We start from the raw sequence: 23384 nt of genomic DNA, 5'->3' as shown, positions 1-23384 counted from the left end.
GGATGCTTAACAGTTGGCATGAGACAAGACTGGTGGTAGTGTCGCGGGTGGAGGAGGGGACGCTGCGCTCACCCACTGCTCGGGTCCGGCTGCTGCTGCTGCTCAGTGCTGGCTCGAGCGGTGGGCCGGATCCCGGGGACTCGAGCGGCGTTCCTCGCCCGTGAGTGAAAGGGGGTGGTTTGGGTTTAGGGATATTGTCCGTGACGCCACCCATTGTTGTGGTGAGATTGGTGACACCACCGCTGCTCTGGACGGGGATCCCGGGAGCGATGACAGGGAGCAGCTTGGATGTTGGTTCTCTCCTCCATGGGTAGGGGGTTTGGTTGTCCCGGGGCCCGGTGAGGGGTAGGGATGGATGGCAGGCGGGTTACGGGGCCTGGTGAGGTGCAGGGTCGCGGGGGCAGCGCTGTGGGTAGGGGGTTTGGTTGTCCCGGGGCTCGGTGAGGGGTAGGGATGGATGGCAGGCGGGTTACGGGGCCTGGTGAGTTGCAGGGTCGCGGGGGCAGCGCTGTGCCGCACGGCACGGTGGTACTCACTCAGCCAGTAATTCACACGGAGTCTCTGGTCAAACAAACGGCTGGATGGACGGGTCCCACAGGCGGCTGCGGTTGTTCTCCTCCCGGTAGGTTGATGGTGACTGCCTTTCCCTGCACCTGTGTTGTGTTTACGGTTCCAATGGCTTCCCACCGGTAACCCGCTCCCCAGCTTGGATGGATGCTGAGGGAGCCCCTTTTGCCCGCAGGGTCTGGCCCTGGGAACTGTAGCCTTGGCGGTGACTGTGTTTCCCTTTATGGTTTGAGCGAGTGCCTTCAATCGGGTCTTGACTGCTGGGAAACCCCGGAGGTTCCCTTCGCTAACGGATTTGACCGGTTTTACGGCGACTCCTAGCCTGGTCGGGGTCCTGTCGAATGGTCTTGGCTTATCTTTGCTCTCCGATCCGGTACCGTCGGGCCACCGCCCGTCCACGGTCCTTACGGTTCGCTCCAATCGGTCTCTCCTGCAGACGGTCACCACCGTCTGCCAACCTTGCTGTACCGTCCGGGCCACACACCCGGACGCCGTCAGACTGCTCCTCTACCACTTCACTCCTCACTCCTCAAACTTCAAACTCTATCTCTAATCTGACTCCTTTTCCCGCCTCCAGGACTGTGAACTCCTCGGTGGGCGGGACCAACCGCCTGGCCCACCCCCTGGTGTGGACATCAGCCCCTGGAGGAAGGCAACAAGGATTTTTGTGTTTGGCTTTGGTGTGCCTAACCGGGGTGTGGGGTGTGTTGGTGTAGTTCTGTGACGACCTGGCTTGTCCAGGGCGCCACATTCCCCCTTAGTAAAATGCAGACCGTCTGTTGGCTGCCCGTCCATAACCGGTTTTATTTTTTTTGTTTAACTGCAAAAGTAGAAGACGGTAAAACATGTAAAAAACATCACAGACATTTTATAATGGTACGGCTTCCGCTCTTCTCCCACCCAAACAACCTGGCCCTGATGCTGCCCCTAAGAAGTGGGCAGCACCCCTTGACCCCAGTCCAGAACCAAGTTGCCCGAGCGGGTTCTGTCTCTTTCAGGGGACCCACGTCCATGGGGAACCCCTGAACCCCCGGAGGATCGCCACCGGTTACGGTAGTGGCGGGCCTGGGCCATCACTTTCCTCCAGGCCCATCCTCCCAAATTAGCTTCTCCGGAGGCGGTAACGGTTTCAAGCCAAAAACATATTTTTATTTACATCCCACTAAGTTTGTGGTTGCCCTGCCCAGTTCTCGGGCTTGTCCGTAAGCAGTTCCTTACGCAAGGATTACAGGCAGTCCCTACGGGGACAACAGTTGACGGCAACGGCCGGTTTAATCAGGGTTCAATCAGGTAAACTTCTTCGGTTGATTTTTCTTCGCTTATCATTCACAAACTTTCAAACTGTACTGGTGGTCCCAATGGGGACAACTTGCAGCGGAGCTCCACTGACTTCACGGTGCACTTTTGTCCTCCTCACCCGGCTCTGGGTGGAAGAACACGGGCACCAGCCCCTCCAGCGCATAGCAGGCGTGGCGAGGAAGGGCCGCCCGATACCCGTTGTTTCCGCTCCGGGGGATGTAAGTGGCGTCCATGCCATACAGGGCGACAACTCCCTCATCCTCCTCCGAAACAGGCTCTGTATCAGGTCCGGAGTCACTATTGTGGCGCCCTGGACAAGCCAGGTCATCACAGAACAACACCAACACAACCCACACTCCCGGTCAGGCACACCAAAGTCAGACAAAAACCCTTGTTGCCTCCCTCCAGGGGCTGATGTTCACACCAGGGGGTGGGCCATGCGGTTGGTCCCGCCCACCGAGGAGTTCACAGTCCTGGAGGCGGGAAAAGCAGATCAGTTTAAGAGATAGCGTTGTGGAAGTGAAAGTGGAAGGAGGGAGTAGCAGTTGAGTAGCCTGAAGTGGTCTGGGTGTGTGGCCCGGACGGATCAGCAAGGTTGGCAGACGGTGGTGACCGTCTGCAGGAGAGGCCTATTGGAGCTAGCCCTAAGGACCGTGGACGGGCGGTGGCCCGGCGTTACCGGACCGGTACACAAAGAGAAGCCAGCACCATCCGGCAGGGGCTTACGGACCCCGGCAAGGCTAGGAGTCGCCGTGAATTTGTCAAATCCGTTAGCGAAGGGAACCTCCTGGGTTTCCCAGCAGCCAAGTCCCGACAGAAGGCAACAGTCCAACCGAGAGAGGGAAACACAGTCACCGCCAAGGCTAAAGTTCCCAGGGCCAGAGCCTGCGGGCAAAAGGGGCTCCTTCAGCAACCTTCAAGCTGGGGAGCGGGTTACCGGTGGGAACCCATTGGAACCGTTACACTACACAGGTGCAGGGAAAGGCAGTCACCATCAACCTGCCGGGAGGAGAAACACCGCAGCCGTCTGTGGGACCCGTCCATCCAGCCGTTTGTTTTACCGGAGACTTTGTGTACATCATTGGCTGAGTGAGTACCACCGTGCCGTGCGGCACAGCGCTGCCCCCGTGACCCTGCACCTCGCCAGGCCCCGTAACCCGCCTGCCATCCATCCCTACCCTATCACCGGGCCCCGGGACAACCAACCCCCCTACCCACGGAGGGGAGAACTAACATCCAGGCTGCTCCCTGTCACCGCTCCCGGGATCTCCGTCCAAAGCAGCGGTGGTGTCACCAATCTCACCACAACCGTGGGTGGCGTCACGGACAATCTCAAATCCCCACAATCAATCCCCACCCTTTTCACTCACGAGCGAGGAACGCCACTCGAGTCCCCGGGATCCGGCCCACCGCTCGAGCCACCACCGAGCAGCAGCCGCAGCAGCAGCCGCAGCAGCGGCCGGACCCGAGCAGTGGGAGAGCACAGCGTCCCCTCCTCCGCCCGCGACACTATCATCTGTACCTGCGCCAGGCGGGTTGCCGCCAGCTGCCGCAGTCTCCAGGCCCACCACTCTTTCGGCTACCGTGACGAGGGGGCGTACATCAGATGGACCAGCAGTAGCGCGGTGCACGGGCAGGGAAGACGGAGGCGGCATGGGGGCCAGGGGTAGACCGGGTCCCTCAGCCGCAACGGCCGGTCCCTCGGGGACACAGGGGCGTGGGTCACTCACCAGCTCCTCCATCATGGCCTCCATTCCATACACCCGAGTGACCGCAGCTACCTCCTCCACCTCCGCGGTCCACTGCTCCATCAGCATACATATCTGACTCCGGTAGCGTCGGCAGATCCCTGCCCTTCGGGCCGTAAGCTACGCCGCCGTTCCGGGTACCGGCTCTGTAGCCTCCGCGTAGCTGGGTGGGGCAGACATACTTTGCAGGAATCAGCAGATCGCAGGGTCCCCGCGTCCCTGCTCCTATAATCGCGGACTACATGCGGCCAGACGCCATCCGTCCCCCTTAGTCTTTTTCCGGCTCCTCCTCTACAGGGGCGGCTTTCGCGCCTCCACTACTCGGGAAGACGCTCGAGCGGGGACTTTTCGCGCCCAAAATGGCGGCTTCTCAAGATTTTCACCCAGACACCTCCGGCAGTCACAAGGCGTACCTCTACCAGACGGCAGAGCGGTAACATCCTGTTCGTGACGCGAAGTTGACGCGGGCGGAGGAGGGGACGCTGCGCTCTCCCACTGCTCGGGTCCGGCTGCTGCTGCTGCTCAGTGCTGGCTCGAGCGGTGGGTCGGATCCCGGGGACTCGAGCGGCGCTCCTCGCCCGTGAGTGAAAAGGGGGTGGTTTGGGTTTAGGGATATTGTCCGTGATGCCACCCACGGTTGTGGTGAGGTTGTGACACCACCGCTGCTCTGGACGAGGATCCCGAGAGCGATGACAGGGAGCAGCTTGGATGTTATTTCTCCCCTCCGTGGGTAGGGGGTTTGGTTGTCCCGGGGCCCGGTGAGGGGTAGGGATGGATGGCAGGCGGGTTACGGGGCCTGGTGAGGTGCAGGGTCGTGGGGGCAGCACTGTGCCGCACGGCACGGTGGTACTCACTCAGCCAGTAATTCACACAGAGTCTCTGGTCAAACAAACGGCTGGATGGATGGGTCCCACAGGCGGCTGCGGTTGTTCTCCTCCCGGTAGGTTGATGGTGACTGCCTTTCCCTGCACCTGTGTTGTGTTTACGGTTCCAATGGCTTCCCACCGGTAACCCGCTCCCCAGTTTGGATGGATGCTGAGGGAGCCCCTTTTGCCCGCAGTCTCTGGCCCTGGGAACTGTAGCCTTGGCGGTGTTTCCCTTTACGGTTTGAGCGGTTGCCTTCAATTGGGTCTTGACTGCTGGGAAACCCCGGAGGTTCCCTTCACTAACGGATTTGACCGGTTTTACGGCGACTCCTAGCCTGGTCGGGGTCCGAAAGCCCTGCCGAATGGTGCTGGCTTCTCTTTGCTCTCCGATCTGGTACCGTCGGGCCACCGCCCATCCACGGTCCTTACGGTTCGCTCCAATCGGCCTCTCCTGCAGACGGTCACCACCGTCTGCCAACCTTGCTGTACCGTCTGGGCCACACACCCGGACTCCGTCAGACTGCTCCTCTACCACTTCACTCCTCACTCCTCAAACTTCAAACTCTAACTCTAATCTGACTCCTTTTCCCGCCTCCAGGACTGTGAACTCCTCGGTGGGCGGGACCAACCGCCTGGCCCACCACCTGGTGTGGACATCAGCCCCTGGTGGAAGGCAACAAGGATTTTTGTGTTTGGCTTTGGTGTGCCTAACCGGGGTGTGGGGTGTGTTGGTGTAGTTCTGTGACGACCTGGCTTGTCCAGGGCGCCACAGTTGCACTCACCTCTTCTTCTCCTAATAAGCTGTTTTCCAGATGTCCCAAACAATCGAAAAGGGGATTCATCTGAGAAAATGACTTTACCCCAGTCCTCAGCAGTCCACTCCCTGTACCTTTTGCAGAATATCAGTCGGTCCCTGATGTTTTTTCTGGAGAGAAGTGGCTTCTTTTCTGCCCTCCTTGAAACCAGGCCTTGCTCAAGCAGTCTCCGCCTCACAGTGCGTGCAGAAGCCCTCACACCAGCCTGCTGCCATTGCTGAGCTAGCTCGGCACTGCTGGTAGTCCCATCTCACAGCTGAAACAGTTTTAAGATACGGTCCTGGCGTTTGCTGGTCCTTCTTGGGCGCCCTGGAGGCTTTTTGGCAACAATGGAAGCTCTCTCCTTGAAGTTCTTGATGATGCGATAGATTGTTGACTGAGGTGCAATCTTTGTAGCTGCGATACTCTTCCCTGTTAGGCCATTTTTGTGCAGAGCAATGAAGGCTGCACGTGTTTCTTTAGAGATAACCATGGTTAACTAAAGAGAAACAATGATACCAAGCACTAGCCTCCTTTTAAAGTGTCCAGTGGTGTCATTCTTACTTAATCATGACTGATTGATTGCCAGCCCTGTCCTCATCAACACCCACACCTGTGTTAATGGAACAATCACTAAAACAATGTTAGCTGCTCCTTTTAAGGCAGGAATGCAATGCTGTTGAAATGTGTTTTGGGGGTTGAAGTACATTTTCTTAGCCAATATTGACTTTGCAAGTAATTGTGTCGCGGGCGGGGAGGAGGGTGTCAGCACACCGCGCTCACCCCTTCTGCTCGGGTCCGGCTGCTCAGTGGTGGCTCGAGCCGTAGGCCGGATCCCGGGGGCTTCCTCGAGCGGCACTCCTCGCCCGTGAGTGAAAGGGGGGTTGTTTGGGGTGTTGGGATAATGTCCGTGACGCCACCCACGGTTGTGGTGATGTGTAGCACCACCGCTGCTCAATGCGGGGATCCCGGGGATGGTGATGGGGAGCAGCCAGGTGTTGTGTTGCCCCTCCGTGGGTAGGGGTTGGTGATCCCGGGGCCCGGTGATGGCTTGGGAGGTGCAGGGCTTGGTGGGCGCAGGGACGCGGGGGCAGCGCTGTGCCTTGCGGCACTGTGGTACTCACTCAGCCTGAGACTTGGACACAGTTTGTACGGTAAACCAAACGGCTGGTAGGACGGTCCCACAGACGGCTGCTTTGCTTTCCCGGCAGGTGACGGTGATGTCCCTCTTCCTTGCACCTGTATGTACGGATGGTTGCGATGGGTCCCCACCGGTAACCCGCTCCCCGGCTTCAAGCTGGGCCGGAGGAGCACTACACTTTGCCCGCAGGCGCTGGCCCTCAGAGACTGGTGCCCTGGCGGTGGCGGTGCCTCTGTTGTACAGGTTGGACTGTTGCCTTCAATCGGGACTTGGTTGTTGGGGGAATCTACGTCCCCTTCACTGACGGATTCGGCAAATTTGGCGACTCCTAGCCTTGCCGGGGTCCGAGAGGCCCCTGCCCTGGTGCTGACTGTCCTTCGGAACACTGCTCCAGACCACCGGGCACACAGCCAACGGGGTCCTTCCAGGAACTTCCAAACGGTCCCCCCTCCGGACAGTCACCGCCGTCGCTGACCTTGCTGTTCTGGCCCTACACAAAGCTGGGCTCTCAGGCTTGCACACTCTCTGCTCTGTCACCACTTCTTGCTTTCCTCCTTTTCCACTTTTCTGTTGTTTACTCTAGCCCTTCACTGGACTTCACTCTTCCCCTGCCCGGGGCTATCTTGTTTACTCAAGCTCGCCCTGAGCTCAACTGCCTGACACTTCCTGCCTCCAGAGCTGTGAGCTCCTTGGTGGGCGGAGCCAACCGCCTGGCCCACCCCCTGGTGTGCATCATCAGACTCCTGGAGGAAGGCAACAAGGATTTTTGGTTCAGCTTAGGTGTGCCTACCTGGGATGTGGGGTGTGGTGGTGTGTGACCTGTGTCCCCTGGCTTGCCCAGGGCGACACAATTGCTGTTAAGCTGATCACTCTTTATGACATTCTGGAGTATATGTGTGTCGCCCTGGGCAAGCCAGGGGACACAGATAACAACACCACCACACCCCACACTCCAGGTAGGCACACCTGCTAACCAGAAATCCTTGTTGCCTTCCTCCAAGAGTTTGTTGATGCACACCAGGGGATGGGCCAGGCGGTTGGCTCCGCCCACCAAGGAGCTCACAACTCTGGAGGCAGGAAGTTACCAGGCAGTCGAGTCAGGGACATGAAGGAGTGAACAGCAGATTAGCCCAGGCCGGGCTTGAGTAAACATCGAGATAGCCCCGGGCAGGGGAAGAGTGAAGTCCAGTGAAGGGCTAGAGTAAACAACAGAGAAGTGAAAGTGAAGGAAAGGAAAGTGAAAAAGGAGGAAAGCAAGAAGTGGAGACAGCGCAGAGAGTGCACAAAGCCTGAGAGCCCAGCTGTGTGTAGGGCTAGAACAGCAAGGTCAGCGACGGCGGTGACTGTCCGGAGAGGGACCGTTTGGAAGTTCCTGGAAGGACCCCGTTGGCTGTGTGCCCGGTGGTCTGGAGCAGTGTTCCGAAGGACAGTCAGCACCAGGGCAGGGGCCTCTCGGACCCCGGCAAGGCTAGGAGTCGCCCAATTTGCCGAATCCGTCAGCGAAGGGGACGCAGATCCCCCAGCAACAAAGTCCCGATTGACGGCAACAGCCCGACCATTACCGGGGAGACACCGCCACCGCCAAGGCACCAGTTTCCCCAGGGCCAGCGCCTGCGGGCAAAGTGTAGAGCTCCTCCGGCCCAGATTGCAGTCGGGGAGCGGGTAACCGGAGGGAATCCACCGCTACCATCAGTCAAACAGGTGCAAGGAAGAGAGACGTCACCGTCACCTACCGGGAGTGCAGGTACAACCGTCTGTGGGACCGTCCTACCAGCCGTTGGTTTACCATACAAACTGTGTCCGTGTCTCAGGCTGAGTGAGTACCACAGTGCCGCAAGGCACAGCGCTGCCCCCGCGTCCCTGCGCCCTCCAGGCCCTACACTTCACATCTCTTCGCCGGGCCCCGGGATCACCAACCCCTACCCACGGAGGGGCAACACAACACCTGGCTGCTCCCATCACCATCCCCGGGACCCCCACACTGAGCAGCGGTGGTGCAATCACCACAACCGTGGGTGGCGTCACGAACTATAATCCCAACAAACACCCCCCTTTCACTCACGGGCGAGGAGTGTCGCTCGAGACACCCCGGGATCCGGCCCGCAGCTCGAGCCACCAGGAGCAACTGCCGGACCCGAGCAGAAGGGGTGAGCGCGGTGTGCTGACACCCTCCTCCCCGCCCGCGACAACTTGGCGTCACGAACAGGATCTTACCGCTCTGCCGTCTGGTAGAGGTGCGCCTTGTTACCGCCGGAGGTATCCGGCAGAAAAATTTCAGAAGCCGCCATCTTTGGCGCGAAAAGTTCCCGCTCGAGCGTCTTCTCGAGCAGTAGAGGCGCGAAGGCCAAAACCCCGCCCCGAGAGAGGAGGGGCCGGAAAGAGCTAAGGGGGACGCGATGGCGGCTGGCCGCATGTAGCTGCGGCTATACAAGCAGAGACGCCAGGACTCTGCAGACGGACTGGGTTCCTGGAAAGCACGACTGCCGAGATGTCTGCCCCACCTAGCTCTGCAGAAGCTACCGAGTGGGTGGCTGGAACAGCGGGATGGCTGAGGACCCGGGCGGCGGGGATCTGCCGTCGCTACCAGAGCCAGATCGGCGGGCTAATGGAGCAGTGGGCCGCGGAGGTAGAGGCCCTAGTTGCTGTGGCGCGAGTGTATGGAGTGGAGGCCGTGATGGAGGAGCTGGAAAATGACCCACGCCCCTGTGTCCCCGAGGGACCGGTCGCTGCGGCTGAGGGACCCGGTCTACCTCTGGCTCCTGTGTTACCTCCGTCCTGCTCGCTCGCGCGCTGCACCGCACCTGGCCCGTCGGGTGTGCCTCCCTCTGTGACGGCAGCGGGGGCAGAAGATAGCGACTCCGGGCCTGACACCGATCCTGTGTCAGAGGAGGAGGAGGGAGTCGTTGCCCTGTCTGGCATGGAGGCCACTTATGTTCCCCGAGCCGGGGGCAATGGGTATCGAGCGGCCCTTCCACGCCGTGCTTGCTACGCACTGGAGGGGCTGGTGCCCGTGTCCTTCCACCCCGAACCGGGTGAGGAGGACGAAGACATCGAGTAGGGCAATGGAGGCCCGCAGCACCGTCCCCGTTGGGACCACCTGCTTGTTTGTTGTTTGAAAGTTTTACTGAAGTTGAAAAGATAATGAAAATGATCCGAAGAAGTAACCTGATTTGTTTGTTGATTTGCAACCGGCTGGAGCCGGCACCGTTGTCCCCGTGGGGACCGTTTAAAGTTTAAAAGTGCATGGGAACTAGCCATGGACAAGCCCGTGAACTCTGCAGGGCAACCACAAACGTTAGTGGCTTGTAAATATGTTGGGTACCGTTACCGTTTCCGCAATGCCGCCTCCGGAGAGGCAGGTTGGAGGGAGGGCCCTGAGCAGAGCAGGCCAGGGCCCAGCCACCAAAGGGACCGGTGGCTACCCTCTGGAGGGAAGGACAGATCCCGCTCGGGTGACTTGTGCTGGACTGTGGGTCAAGGGGTGCTGCCTGGGTTTTAGGGGCAGCATCAGGGCCAGGTTGCTTGGGTGGGAGAGAGCGGAAACCGTGACCGTACACCGTTGAAACGTTAAAAGTAAAATGTGCCTCCCGTCTTGGGAAGAGTTGATTAAAAATGTATTGATGATATGTTTAACCCTGTTATCCCCTTTTTACAGAAAAATAAAACCGGTGTAGGACGGCAGCCCGCGGACGGTCTGCATTTTGCTAAGGGGGAATGTGTCGCCCTGGGCAAGCCAGGGGACACAGATAACAACACCACCACACCCCACACTCCAGGTAGGCACACCTGCTAACCAGAAATCCTTGTTGCCTTCCTCCAAGAGTTTGTTGATGCACACCAGGGGGTGGGCCAGGCGGTTGGCTCCGCCCACCAAGGAGCTCACAACTCTGGAGGCAGGAAGTTACCAGGCAGTCGAGTCAGGGACATGAAGGAGTGAACAGCAGATTAGCCCAGGCCGGGCTTGAGTAAACATCGAGATAGCCCCGGGCAGGGGAAGAGTGAAGTCCAGTGAAGGGCTAGAGTAAACAACAGAGAAGTGAAAGTGAAGGAAAGGAAAGTGAAAAAGGAGGAAAGCAAGAAGTGGAGACAGCGCAGAGAGTGCACAAAGCCTGAGAGCCCAGCTGTGTGTAGGGCTAGAACAGCAAGGTCAGCGACGGCGGTGACTGTCCGGAGACGGACCGTTTGGAAGTTCCTGGAAGGACCCCGTTGGCTGTGTGCCCGGTGGTCTGGAGCAGTGTTCCGAAGGACAGTCAGCACCAGGGCAGGGGCCTCTCGGACCCCGGCAAGGCTAGGAGTCGCCCAATTTGCCGAATCCGTCAGCGAAGGGGACGCAGATCCCCCAGCAACAAAGTCCCGATTGACGGCAACAGCCCGACCATTACCGGGGAGACACCGCCACCGCCAAGGCACCAGTTTCCCCAGGGCCAGCGCCTGCGGGCAAAGTGTAGAGCTCCTCCGGCCCAGATTGCAGTTGGGGAGCGGGTAACCGGAGGGAATCCACCGCTACCATCAGTCAAACAGGTGCAAGGAAGAGAGACGTCACCGTCACCTACCGGGAGTGCAGGTACAACCGTCTGTGGGACCGTCCTACCAGCCGTTGGTTTACCATACAAACTGTGTCCGTGTCTCAGGCTGAGTGAGTACCACAGTGCCGCAAGGCACAGCGCTGCCCCCGCGTCCCTGCGCCCTCCAGGCCCTACACTTCACATCTCTTCGCCGGGCCCCGGGATCACCAACCCCTACCCACGGAGGGGCAACACAACACCTGGCTGCTCCCATCACCATCCCCGGGACCCCCACACTGAGCAGCGGTGGTGCAATCACCACAACCGTGGGTGGCGTCACGAACTATAATCCCAACAAACACCCCCCTTTCACTCACGGGCGAGGAGTGTCGCTCGAGACACCCCGGGATCCGGCCCGCAGCTCGAGCCACCAGGAGCAACTGCCGGACCCGAGCAGAAGGGGTGAGCGCGGTGTGCTGACACCCTCCTCCCCGCCCGCGACATATGCAAATCGCCATTAGAAAAACGTAAGCAGTAGACTTAGTAAAAATTAATATTTGTAGCATTCTCAAAACTTTTAGCCATGACTGTACATTTTAAAATGTATTTCAGTGGTCTTTTCTGGACGTAAAAAGAAATTGAGTAAATGTGGAAAACGGACTTTTTATTACCACCAATAATGGTGAGTAAAAAAAAAAAACAAAAATTAAGCACCATCTATCCATCTATTACAAAGAAAAGAAAAAGTAAAAACAATTTGAAAATCCAAATGATAAAATCATTTTACAGTTCTATAACCCGAAGGTATAAAAAAGAAAATGTGCCTGGTCAGGAACGGGTGTAAATCGCCAGTACTGAACTAGTTAAGTCTGTACCATAAAACTAAAAACAGCTTTTTGGAAAAAATAATTTAAAAAAAAATAAATGATGTTTTATGAGACTCAACATCATGTGAACCAGGGAAGTGATATTTTCTGTTCTGAGATATCGATCTACGACTTATCTTGATGCAATGAAGCCACAGAAGCTTCCGTCTTCTCTGATGTCTCTTCATTTGCCTGCACATTTTTGATAATTTTAGACCTCTTCGACTCTTTTCCATACATTTTTTTCTCCCCTTGAAGTCTTAAGTGTCCGTTGCATTCTGTCAGTGCTTTTCCCTCATCCCTCCCCCTTTCCATCCTCATGACCCTGGCAAGAATTTGCTACAGAGCATGGGATTAGCCTTTTGGGAGTTTGGGAATCAAGATGCACAGCCATCACACGGAACATCTCTACAAGATCCTGGTGATTGGTGACCTGGGAGTTGGCAAGACGAGTATCATCAAACGTTATGTCCACCAGAACTTCTCACCACATTACCGTGCTACCATCGGGGTAGACTTTGCTTTAAAGGTGCTCAGCTGGGACTCGGATACCGTGGTCCGTCTACAGCTATGGGACATTGCAGGTGAGTGAAGCAACTTTGGGAATTCTGGAATTGAGATTCGACATCCAAGTTGGGTTTGGTCCCACAGGAGCATCCGTACAATATCCGATAACCAACACATCGTTCTCCAGCCACCTCTAGCGTGGTGGACATTGTCATTTCCTAAAAGCTGGAGAGCATCAGGTTGAAGCTCACTGTATTATTATCAATCAACCAGGGAAATTGGTCAAAATATAATTTTTGAGAAATCTTAGTAGGGACATTTTTGGAATCCGAGGGGTTCCCTTTGAGAAATCTCAGTAGGGACATTTTTGGAATCTCAGAGGTTCCCTTTGAGAAATGTCAGTAGGGACATTTTTGGAATACCAAGGGTCTTCTTCATACTGGAATGATTTTTTTTGACATGTAATTAATGGGGGGTTCCAGGATACAGCAAAAGAGGTGTTTCTTAAAAGGAGGAGGTAAAAATACTATGCCATTGTCTTTCGGAGGGTATTTGAGCACCACATCGTTACTTAGACTCTGACAATTTTTATGATCCCGAAAATCTTTTTAATTTTCTGATTACACTTTTTTTAGGTCTGGTTTCCATAATTCCGGCCAGACCTTATCTTATCTTTACTAAATGGAGCAGATGGCTGATATCATATTACAGGGATCACGAATCAGGGATCGTAAGGGATCATGCTCAGTATCTGGTGCATCAGACAGATAAAAAATTTTGCATTTTTCTATTTAGCTATGAACATGGTCCAGTGAACATCGAAGTGACTGGAGAAAATTGGTCAGTTGTGTCCGGAATTGGCATAAACGGATACAGTCCAAGCCTAAGTCCATATTCGAGTTGCATTTTTTTGAGATTTTTCCGAAATTGCCATAAAACCACTTAGTTTTTGCAGCAATTTTTAAAAATCACAACACAAATTGTCTTTTCCCCAATTTCAGAAAGTAGTGGATAAAAAAACCCCCAAGGGGATCACATTGCATTAATATACTATAAAGTCGGTACCCTTAAAATTAATAATTATTTTAAAATATTTTATTAGTTTTAATATTCTGTGATTTTTTTTTTATTCCGCCGTTGCAGTAAATTTGCAGCACTCCATCGACCTCTTTGTCACTTTTGGCAGCAAAAATTACCTTCATGAGTTTGCGGGAAACTTGAGGTAATGGCTTAATTTTACCCCTGCTAAAAAGGTATTAATACAACTGAGCTTTGCTAATATACAGCCAAATTTTGCAAATGTAGCAGAGCTGGAATCGTCATTAGTTCCGCATCATTATCCAGAAAAATGGATTACATCGATTTAATGATTCATTAAAGAATCCTTCAGGCTCCGTGATGAATCGGTATTAGACCCGTATACCGCATTCTTCATTTATGCATCAAAATAGGCACAGTGACTTGTGCCCAGTGACAAACTCAGCTCTGCTACATATGAATGTGACTATCGGAGGGCTTCCTGCAAGTGAAAGTTGGAACAGACACTAGTAAATGTATTAACATGGGTATGTCAAATGTCACATAGTGATCATAAAATGCAGCGCAGTTCCTGAATTATCTTTAATCGGCAGCAATTACTTGTTTGGAAAGTTAAAAAATCTTTGATCGGATGTAGCAGAGTGGAATATGCCTTCTGGGCATCGTAATTGTTTTTGGAATTTAGGATGCAAGATTTATATTAGAATTGGTGCTCTATCATCATGAATTGTGCCACATAGCCAACTCAGCTCTGCTACATCTGCAGCCTTTCTATAGAGCTAGTCCATGCAACTCCATTAGAGGTATTTCCTGAAGCTCCTGTGCCCCAATGCAAAAATCTGTAAAAGAACCAAATACTTAAAATACTATTTGCCATTTGCAATTCTTCCACGCTATTGCTGCACTTTTTATTGCATATGTAGTATCATTAAAACTCCCCAAATTGAGACATTTAAGCCCCAACCCTGGTTCCCCCTAAAATCCTAGAAAGGGAAGGTTTTGCTTGTTGACCCTATGCAGTAAAATGGTGAGGGCTGCAGCTCTCCTTTATAAGGCTGCTTTCACACATCCGGTTTGAGCACTGCGGCTCAATCCGGCTGTGAAACCTATGCAATTGATGCGGCGAAAACACCGCATCCTTTGCATACGTTTTTTACATGCGGCCCGTCCGTTTTTTGCCGCTTGCGGCAGGCTACTGAGCATGCGTAGTGGCAAAAACCGCATGCGGCGGCCGGATGCTGTTTTTGCCGCATCGCGCCGAATCCGGCGTCCATAGGCATGCATAGGAAAATGCGCCGCATCGGCCGGATGCGGCGCGATGCGGGTTTTTTTGCCGCACAAAAAAACGTGCCAGGCAACGTTCCATCCAGCCGCCGCATCGGCTAAATCTGCCGCATGCGGCAAAAAACGGACGGGATGCAAGCCCATGCGGCACTAATGTTAGTCTATGCAAAAAAACCGCAACCGGCAGAAAAAAAAAACGGTTGCGTTTTTTATGCAAAGTGCCGGATTGTGCCGCACAGAAAAAAACGGAGGTGTGAAAGCAGCCTAACAAGGGAACTGACCGCTTAGTGCTTATGATTATATATGGAAGTTTGATTGCGAGTTACATCAAGGATAGGAGATTTTGGGGGGTACGCAGCTTCTATGTAGACATGAGTGTCTTCATGGTTCAGATTCTGGCACTCTGCCTGCTAACTTCTCTGATGTGTGTGTTCAGCGCAGAGAGACGCGGGTGTCAACCCACAGACTTAGTCATGCTAGCAAGTGTTAATCCTGGCTGGGCTGTTTGTTAGTCTGTTTGATCACATGCTGTGGGGCAGCCAGTCATGTTCGCTCCCCTCCTTTATATGCTGGCTAGACTATTCCATCAATGCCAGCTATAGCTTCTCTATACTGGTCTGAAAAGGTGTTGTGATTCAGACTTACTGTTGGTTGTAGTGTGACGCCCTGGGTAAGCCAGGGGTCACAGGTCATAATACCATCACACCCTACACCCTGGATAGGTACACCAAAGCTACACAAAAATCCTTGTTGCCTTCTTACAGGGGCTGATGTCCACACCAGGGGGTGGGCCAGGCGGTTGGCTCCACCCACCGAGGAGTACACAGCCCTGGAGGCGGGAAAACCAGGCAGATAGAGAAGAGTTTAGAGAGAGATAGAGAGTGGAAGTGAAGGAGTAAACAGTGAAGTGGTAGAGGAGCAAGAGAGGAAGAGGAAGGAGAAGGAGGACAGTGAGAGTAGTGACAGAGAAGGTGACAGTTGAGAAAGCCTGAAGTTGGTCCGGGTGTGTGCCCCGTACTGAGAACAGTAAGGTCAGCAGACGGCGGTGACTGTCTGCAGGAGAGGCTACTTGGAGGTTGCCGAAAGGACCGTGGACGGGTGGTGGCCCGGCGGTACCGGAGCGGTATACGAAGAGAAGCCAGCACCATTGGCAGGGGCCTTTCGGATCCCGGCAAGGCTAGGAGTCGCCGTGAATTTGCCAAATCCGTCAGTGAAGGGGACCTCTGGGTCTCCCAACAACCAAGTCCCGATTGAAGGCAACAGTCCAACCGTTAGAGAGAGACACCGCCACCGCCAAGGCACCAGTTTCTCATGGCCAGCGCCTGCGGGCAAAGAGGGGCTCCTCCGGCACATATCCAAGCCGGGGAGCGGGTTACTGGTGGGAACCCATCGCTACCAACATAGACTTAGGTGCAGGAAAAGGGACCGTCACCGTCAACTACCGGGGAAAAGCAACAGCAGCCGTCCGTGGGAACCGTCTTTCCAGCCGTGTGTTTTACCGAGAACTGTGTCACCGTCTCAGGCTGAGTGAGTACCACAGTGCCGTGAGGCACAGCGCTGCCCCCGCGTCCCTGCACCCCACCAAGCCCTGCACCGGCCCCGCCATCCCTCATCCTCCAACTCAACACTGGGCCCCGGGACAACCACCCCCTACCCACGGAAGGGAGAACTAACAACTTTGCTGCTCCCTGTCACCGCTCCCGGGATTCCCATACAGAGCAGCGGTGGTGTTCCTACAATCACCACAACCGTGGGTGGGGTCACGGACAATAAACTATCCCAAAAACCAAACCCCTTTCACTCACGGGCGAGGAGCGCCGCTCGAGTCCCCGGGATCCGGCCCATAGCTCGAGCCACCGAGCAGCAGCAGGCCGCAGCAGCAGCGGCAGCCGGACCCGAGCAGTGGGAGAGCGCAGAGTCCCCTCCTCCGCCCGCAACAGTAGTACCTTATTTTTGTGAGTGGTTGTGGTCTTAATCCATGTTGTCCTTTAGTTGCTACCTTACTTAGCTTGCATTTCTCCTTTGTTTCTTACTGTTTGTTCCTGTGAGTTTGCAATGTGGCTACGTTTTGGTTTTCCTCTGTCTGTCTTAATCTGTGTTTCTGTCACACTCCTGCCACTTCTTGGTGGGAGTGAGTAACAGATTAGATCTGGTCAGCAGAACAGTAAGGCATGGGACTCTGGCATCTCCACCTTCAGGGGTAATCCAGAGGTCAACAACAGCCTACTATCCCCTAGTGTGAGGGACAGTATAGGAGTCCCCTGTCCCTCGCTATCCTGCAGTCACATCATGACAGTTACAGACTATAAACTTTATATAGTCAGTGGTCTCATCTACTGTACCTCCTCTACTGCACTGATATGGGTCCTGCCTACGTGATCCGTGATCCCTGGTAAAAAAAAAATGGGGTGTAGGGAGCAACAAACTCCATTATATTTGGTCTTTGGGTTTCCCTTTTGATGGAATGCGGTATTCAGTTTTCAAGTTCCTCTGTTGACGGAATGTGGAATTCGGTCTTCTGCATCCTCTGGTGACTGTGCAACTTAGGACTTCTTTGGTGTCCACACACTTCCAGATACTTCCACTTCTGATGATAAAGGCCCACTATATGGCATGTACGTTTTTCCCCAGGTACTATTGTCTACAACTCCAATTCTATGTTGCCGATTCGACATTTGAATATCAGCGCATTTGTCAGCTGACCCAACGCTCCCTGCCAATCCTTCCTTCGAGGAAACACACTCATTACTATCTGGTTCCGATCTGTTCCAGTTTACCAGCAGAGGGCGCTGTGAGCCTCCAAATGTCGTAGAGCACGGAATATGAATTTCTTCTACTGGCCACCCCCTTACACTTGTGCCATCACTTGTTTGGCAGGCGCTAACATTCAACTGACACTCTGCTCTAATAGCTGTGCTTAAGACTATTGAACCCCTTAGATCTCCGGTCACAATCAGAACTGTGAAGAGCCATTGGCTGTTATGGCTGCCTAATACCTAATGACAGCCCACAGATCTGCCATGTAGGAAGGCCTATTAGGCCCTGCCACTGTCCGAACCTCATAGACCCTGCCACAGGTCGGACCTCATAGGCCCTGCCACCACAGGCAGACCCCATAGGCCCTGCCCCAGGCAAGACCTCATAGCCTCTGCTACAGGTTAGACCTCATAGGCCCTGCCACAGTCCAGACCTCATAGGCCCTGCCACAGTCCAGACCTCATAGGCCCTGCCACAGTCCAGACCTCATAGGCCCTGCCACAGTCCAGAACTCATAGGCGCTGCCACAGTCCAGACCTTATAGGCCCTGCCACATGCAAGACCTCATAGTTCTTGACACAGTCCAGACCTCATGGGCCCTGCCACAGTCCAGATCTCATAGGCCCTGCCACAGTCCAGACCTCATAGCTACCACAGTCCAGACCTCATGGCTACCACAGTCCAGACCTCATAGCTACCACAGTCCAGACCTCATAGGCCCTGCCACAGTCCAGACCTCATAGGCCCTGCCACAGTCCAGACCTCATAGGCCCTGCCACAGTCCAGTCCTCATAGGCCCTGTGTCAGGGCCAGGCGGTCGGGCAGACCCAGGAGGTGGATCCACTGGGCCGAACTCTAAGATGGTGGCAAGGAGTCCGGTAGCTGAAGCACTATGGGCAGCAGAACAGTCCGTGCCAGTGAGTGTAACGAAGAAGTCCCTGGGACCACGGAGTCACAGATGGTAGTCCGGGTGACGTAGCTCAGGTTCGGAAGCCGAGGTGATGTCAGGCGGGGTCCGGAACCTTTGGAGCGAGATGACGGGTCACCGCAGGGATCCGAGATGGTACGGACTGTCAGATGGCAGACGGACAGCGTGCGGGGTTCGGGATTCAGCAGGACCGGATGGCGAGGCAGGATCAGCTCTAGAAGAGAGATACGTGAGTATGGCACGAAGCCACAAGGAGACCTGACTCCTAGCTTGGAAAACACGAAGATCAGGCCCCGCCCTCTTGGACAATACACCCCTTTATACCCTGTACCTGTTTAGCCTCATTTCCTGTTAATGGACGCTGGCCCTTTAAGAAAGGGTCAGTGACCGCGCGCGCGCCCTAATGCGCATGCGCGCAGCCCGGGTGCCAGAAGCCAGGGAAGGAGGCTGAGAAGAGGACGCAGGGGAGCCGGCCAGGGCCTGGGAAGCCGTCGGGCGCCGCGATCGGAGACCAGGGGGCCTGGGAAGGACGGGCACCGGAGCCAAGGACCCGGGGAGCGTGGCAGGTGAGCCGGGGAGCGGGGCTGAGGACCCGGGGAGCGGAGCAGAGGACCCGGGGAGGGGAGCCAAGGACCCGGGGAGCGTGACAGTACCCCCCCCCACGCCCCCCTCCCCGCAACCGGGACATGAAGGCACGGATCAGAGGAGTGCCCACGTTCTCCCTGGGCTCCCAGGACCTATCCTCAGGACCATACCCCTCCCAGTCCACCAGGAAGAACTGTCGACCTCGTACGGTCTTCATGGCCACGATATCCCTTACCGCATAGATGTCGTCATCGGCAATAGGTGGAGGAGCCGGACTGGCAGCAGCGGAGAAGGGACCAAGGACAACCGGCTTGAGCAGGGAGACGTGGAATGAGTTGGGTATCCTCATCGTGGCCGGGAGCTGTAGCTTGTAGGAGACCTCATTGATCTTGCTGAGGACCTTAAACGGCCCGATGTAGCGAGGACCCAGCTTGTAGGAAGGTATCTTCAATCGGATGTACTGGGAAGCAAGCCAGACCAGGTCACCAGGAGAGAAACACGGAGGGTCCAGACACCTCTTGTCAGCGTGTTTCTTCATCCGCTGGGAAGCGCGTCCAAGGGACGCCTTGACAGAGTCCCAAATGGTAGCGAAGTCACGGGCTACAGTATCAGCCGCAGGGACATCCGAAGAAGGGGATATAGGCAATGGGACGGAGGGCTGAAGTCCGTAAACGACATGGAAGGGAGATTTGGAGGACGACTCACTGATGTGGTGGTTATGTGAGAATTCAGCCCAAGGCAGGAGAGTGGACCAGTCGTCGTGATGGGCGTTGACATAGTGACGTAAGAAGGATGTCAAGATTTGATTGACCCTCTCCACTTGGCCATTAGACTGAGGATGGTATGCAGAAGAAAAGTCCAGAGTTACTCCCAGATGTTTGCAGAGCGCCCTCCAGAAGCGGGAGGTGAACTGAGTTCCTCTGTCGGACACGATGTGAGATGGAAAGCCATGCAAGCGGAAGATGTGATGTATATAGGCTTCCGCGAGTTCCTGAGCAGAGGGCAGTCCAGCCATGGGGATGAAGTGAGCCATTTTGGAGAACCGGTCCACCACGACCCATATGACTGTGTGTCCAGAGGATAATGGCAAGTCCGTAATAAAATCCATCGCTATGTGTTGCCACGGAACTGAGGGTATAGGCAGAGGCAGAAGACGGCCATAGGGCAGGTGTTTGGGCGTCTTGTTCCTGGCACAAGAGGAGCAGGCAGAGACAAAAGCAGCGACGTCCGTGCGAAGGGATGGCCACCAGTAATGGCGTACAATCGCACCCCATGTTCTCTTCTGGCCTGCATGACCGGCTGTTTTTGAGGCATGACCCCAGTGTAACACTTTTTGCCTGTCAGTCTCAGAGACATAGGTCTTTCCGGGCGGTATCTGGGCCAGGGTGACAGGGGCCACCGGAATGATCTTGCTAGGAGAGATGATGGGTTGGGTAGTCTCTTCCTCCTGCTCCATGGGCATGAAAGACCTAGACAAGGCATCAGCGCGTACATTCTTGTCCGCGGGTCGGAAATGGAGCTGGAAGTCAAACCTGGCAAAGAATAGGGACCACCTGGCTTGCCGTGGGTTCAGTCGCTGAGCGGACCGCAGGTATTCCAGGTTCTTGTGGTCCGTGTAGATAATCACGGGGTACACTGCTCCTTCCAGGAGGTAGCGCCACTCCTCCAGAGCCAGTTTGACCGCCAATAGTTCTCGGTCACCGATGGTGTAATTACGTTCAGGCGCTGAGAAGCTCTTGGAGAAGAAACCGCACGTCACCATCTTGCCGGAGGAGGACTTCTGCATGAGCACTGCTCCGGCTCCCGAGGAGGAGGCATCCACCTCCAAGGTGAACTGGCGGTTTAACTCCGGACGGTGGAGTACAGGAGCGGAGGCAAATGCTCGCTTCAGTGAGCAAAACGCGGCGTCGGCCGCAGGTGACCAGTCCTTTGGATTAGCCTCCTTTTTGGTCAAAGCGGAGAGAGGAGCAGTCAGGGCAGAGAAGTGAGGGATAAACTGGCGGTAGTAGTTGGCGAATCCCAGGAACCGTTGGATTGCCTTCAGTCCAGAAGGGGGAGGCCAGTTGAGTATGGAGGAGACCTTCTTTGGATCCATCTGCAGTCCAGTGCCCGAGATGATGTATCCCAGGAAAGGGAGAGAAGACTGCTCAAAGACACACTTCTCATATTTGGCGTAGAGACGATTCTCTCTCAGTCTTTGTAGAACCAGCTGTACGTTCTCTCTGTGGGTCTGGAGGTCCGGAGAAAAGATAAGGATGTCATCCAGATAAACTACTACACAGATGTAGAGGAGGTCCCGGAATATGTCGTTCACCAATTCTTGGAAGACTGCTGGTGCGTTACACAGGCCGAAGGGCATCACGCAGTATTCATAATGCCCATCGCGAGTATTAAACGCGGTCTTCCATTCGTCCCCAGAGCGGATACGAACTAGGTTGTAGGCACCCCGAAGATCCAGCTTGGTGAACACACGGGCTCCTCTGAGCCGGTCGAACAATTCGGGGATGAGCGGCAGAGGGTACTTGTTTTTTACGGTGATCTGATTCAGACCCCGGTAGTCGATGCATGGGCGTAGGTCACCCTCTTTCTTCTTAACGAAGAAGAAGCCTGCTCCCGCAGGAGAGGAGGATCTCCGGATGAATCCCCTTGCCAGGCTCTCTGTGATGTAGGTAGACATGGCCCTGGTTTCGGCTGGAGACAACGGATATATCCGTCCTCGAGGCGGTGTTGTTCCTGGGAGCAGGTCGATGGCACAATCGTAGGGACGGTGTGGCGGAAGTACCTCAGACTCCTTCTTGTCAAAAACGTCTGCGAAGGACCAATAGGCCGAAGGCAGTTCCGGTAGGTTCTCTGGAACCGGAGGTCGTCGGATGGGTTGTATGGACTTCAGACACTTCTCATGACAAGCAGGACCCCATCGGGTGATTTCGCCAGTACCCCAGCTGACTGATGGTTCGTGTGTCCGCAACCAGGGAAGTCCCAGCAGGATTTGATGGGACATGTGTGGAAGGACGTAGAGAGCGATGTTCTCGGTGTGCAGGGCACCGATACGCAGTTCGACCGGACTGGTGACCCAGGAGATGGTATCAGAGAGGGGTCTCCCATCCACAGAGGCAATCACTAGGGGCTTCTCGAGTGGAGTAACAGGCAGCTGGTACTTGTCCACCGTGGCCTGCTGGATAAAATTGCCTGCTGCTCCAGAGTCGAGGTATGCCTCAGCCGTGAAGCGCGTCTCTCCCGTTGACACTTGCACAGTCCACATAACCGGGTCTGAGAGAGTCCCAGTACCTAGGGTGGCCTCTCCTACCAACCCTAGGCTTTGGAGTTTCCCGGCCTTTCCGGACAGGAGCGTAGGAGGTGTGTGTCCTCTCCGCAGTAAAAGCAGAGACCCTTGGCGAGCCGCTCTGCTCGACGTTGTTCAGACTGTCGTACTCGGTCGATCTGCATGGGCTCGTGGACGGGAATCCCAGCTGTTGATGACTGAGATACGGAGGGCTTCTGTGGAGGAGAGGAATGCCGTACCGGACGTCTCTCACGAGACAGCTCTTTGGAGCGCTCCTGAAAACGAATGTCCACTCGAGTTGCTAGGGCAATCAGGGCATCTAGGGTGGAGGGCACGTCACGACCCGCCAACTCATCTTTGATGCGACTCGAGAGTCCTTCCCAGAAGGCGGCTGTTAGGGCCTCATTATTCCACCCGAGTTCTGAAGCCAAAGTGCGGAAACGGATGGCGTATTGGCCCACCGTCAGTGTTCCTTGACGTAAGCGGAGGAGGGATGAAGCAGACGCAGAGGCGCGTCCCGGCTCGTCAAAGGTGCTGCGAAAGGCCTGCAGGAACTCTTGAAGATCCTTGGTCATAGGGTCCTCCTTCTCCCACAACGGGTTCATCCACGCCAGTGCCTCGCCCTCCAGGTGAGACATGATGAAGGCGACCTTGGCTTGGTCGGAGGCAAACAGATGTGGCAGCTGCGTGAAATGGAGGGAGCATTGGTTTATAAACCCCCTGCAGGACTTGGGATCTCCGGCGTACCGGGGTGGTGAGGCCAAACGCAGTCTGGAAGCATCCGAAGAAGCAGCCACGGGAGCGGGGGACGTGGCTTGACTAGTGGCGGCTTGGGATGTCGAAGACGTGACTGCCGCTTGTAGCGTGGTCAGGCGGGTGTCCACGGAAGTCATAAAGTTCAGCATGCGGGTCTGGACTTCACGCTGGCGTTGGAGTTCCTCTTGCAAGGCTGCTAGTGCTGCAGCGGGATCCATGGCCTGATCTTACTGTCAGGGCCAGGCGGTCGGGCAGACCTAGGAGGTGGATCCACTGGGCCGAACTCTAAGATGGTGGCAAGGAGTCCGGTAGCTGAAGCACTATGGGCAGCAGAACAGTCCGTGCCAGTGAGTGTAACGAAGAAGTCCCTGGGACCACGGAGTCACAGATGGTAGTCCGGGTGACGTAGCTCAGGTTCGGAAGCCGAGGTGATGTCAGGCGGGGTCCGGAACCTTTGGAG

The 23384-nt window shown here is 55.3% G+C and overlaps 1 protein-coding gene across 1 annotated transcript in view; it reads left to right on the top strand.

Annotated features, from left to right (window-relative positions):
- Positions 1-11995: 11995 nt before the first annotated feature.
- Positions 11996-23384, top strand: part of RAB38 (RAB38, member RAS oncogene family) — a 107891-nt gene continuing 96502 nt past the window's right edge. Inside the window, exon 1 of the mRNA XM_075334713.1 lies at positions 11996-12370. Coding sequence (XP_075190828.1) covers positions 12169-12370 — 202 coding nt within the window. The 5' untranslated portion in view covers positions 11996-12168. The remainder of the gene's footprint in view (positions 12371-23384) is intronic.

Source organism: Anomaloglossus baeobatrachus, chromosome 2, assembly GCF_048569485.1.
Source record: "Anomaloglossus baeobatrachus isolate aAnoBae1 chromosome 2, aAnoBae1.hap1, whole genome shotgun sequence".
Lineage (NCBI taxonomy): Eukaryota > Metazoa > Chordata > Amphibia > Anura > Aromobatidae > Anomaloglossus > Anomaloglossus baeobatrachus.
This window is presented reverse-complemented; position numbering and strand designations above follow the sequence as displayed.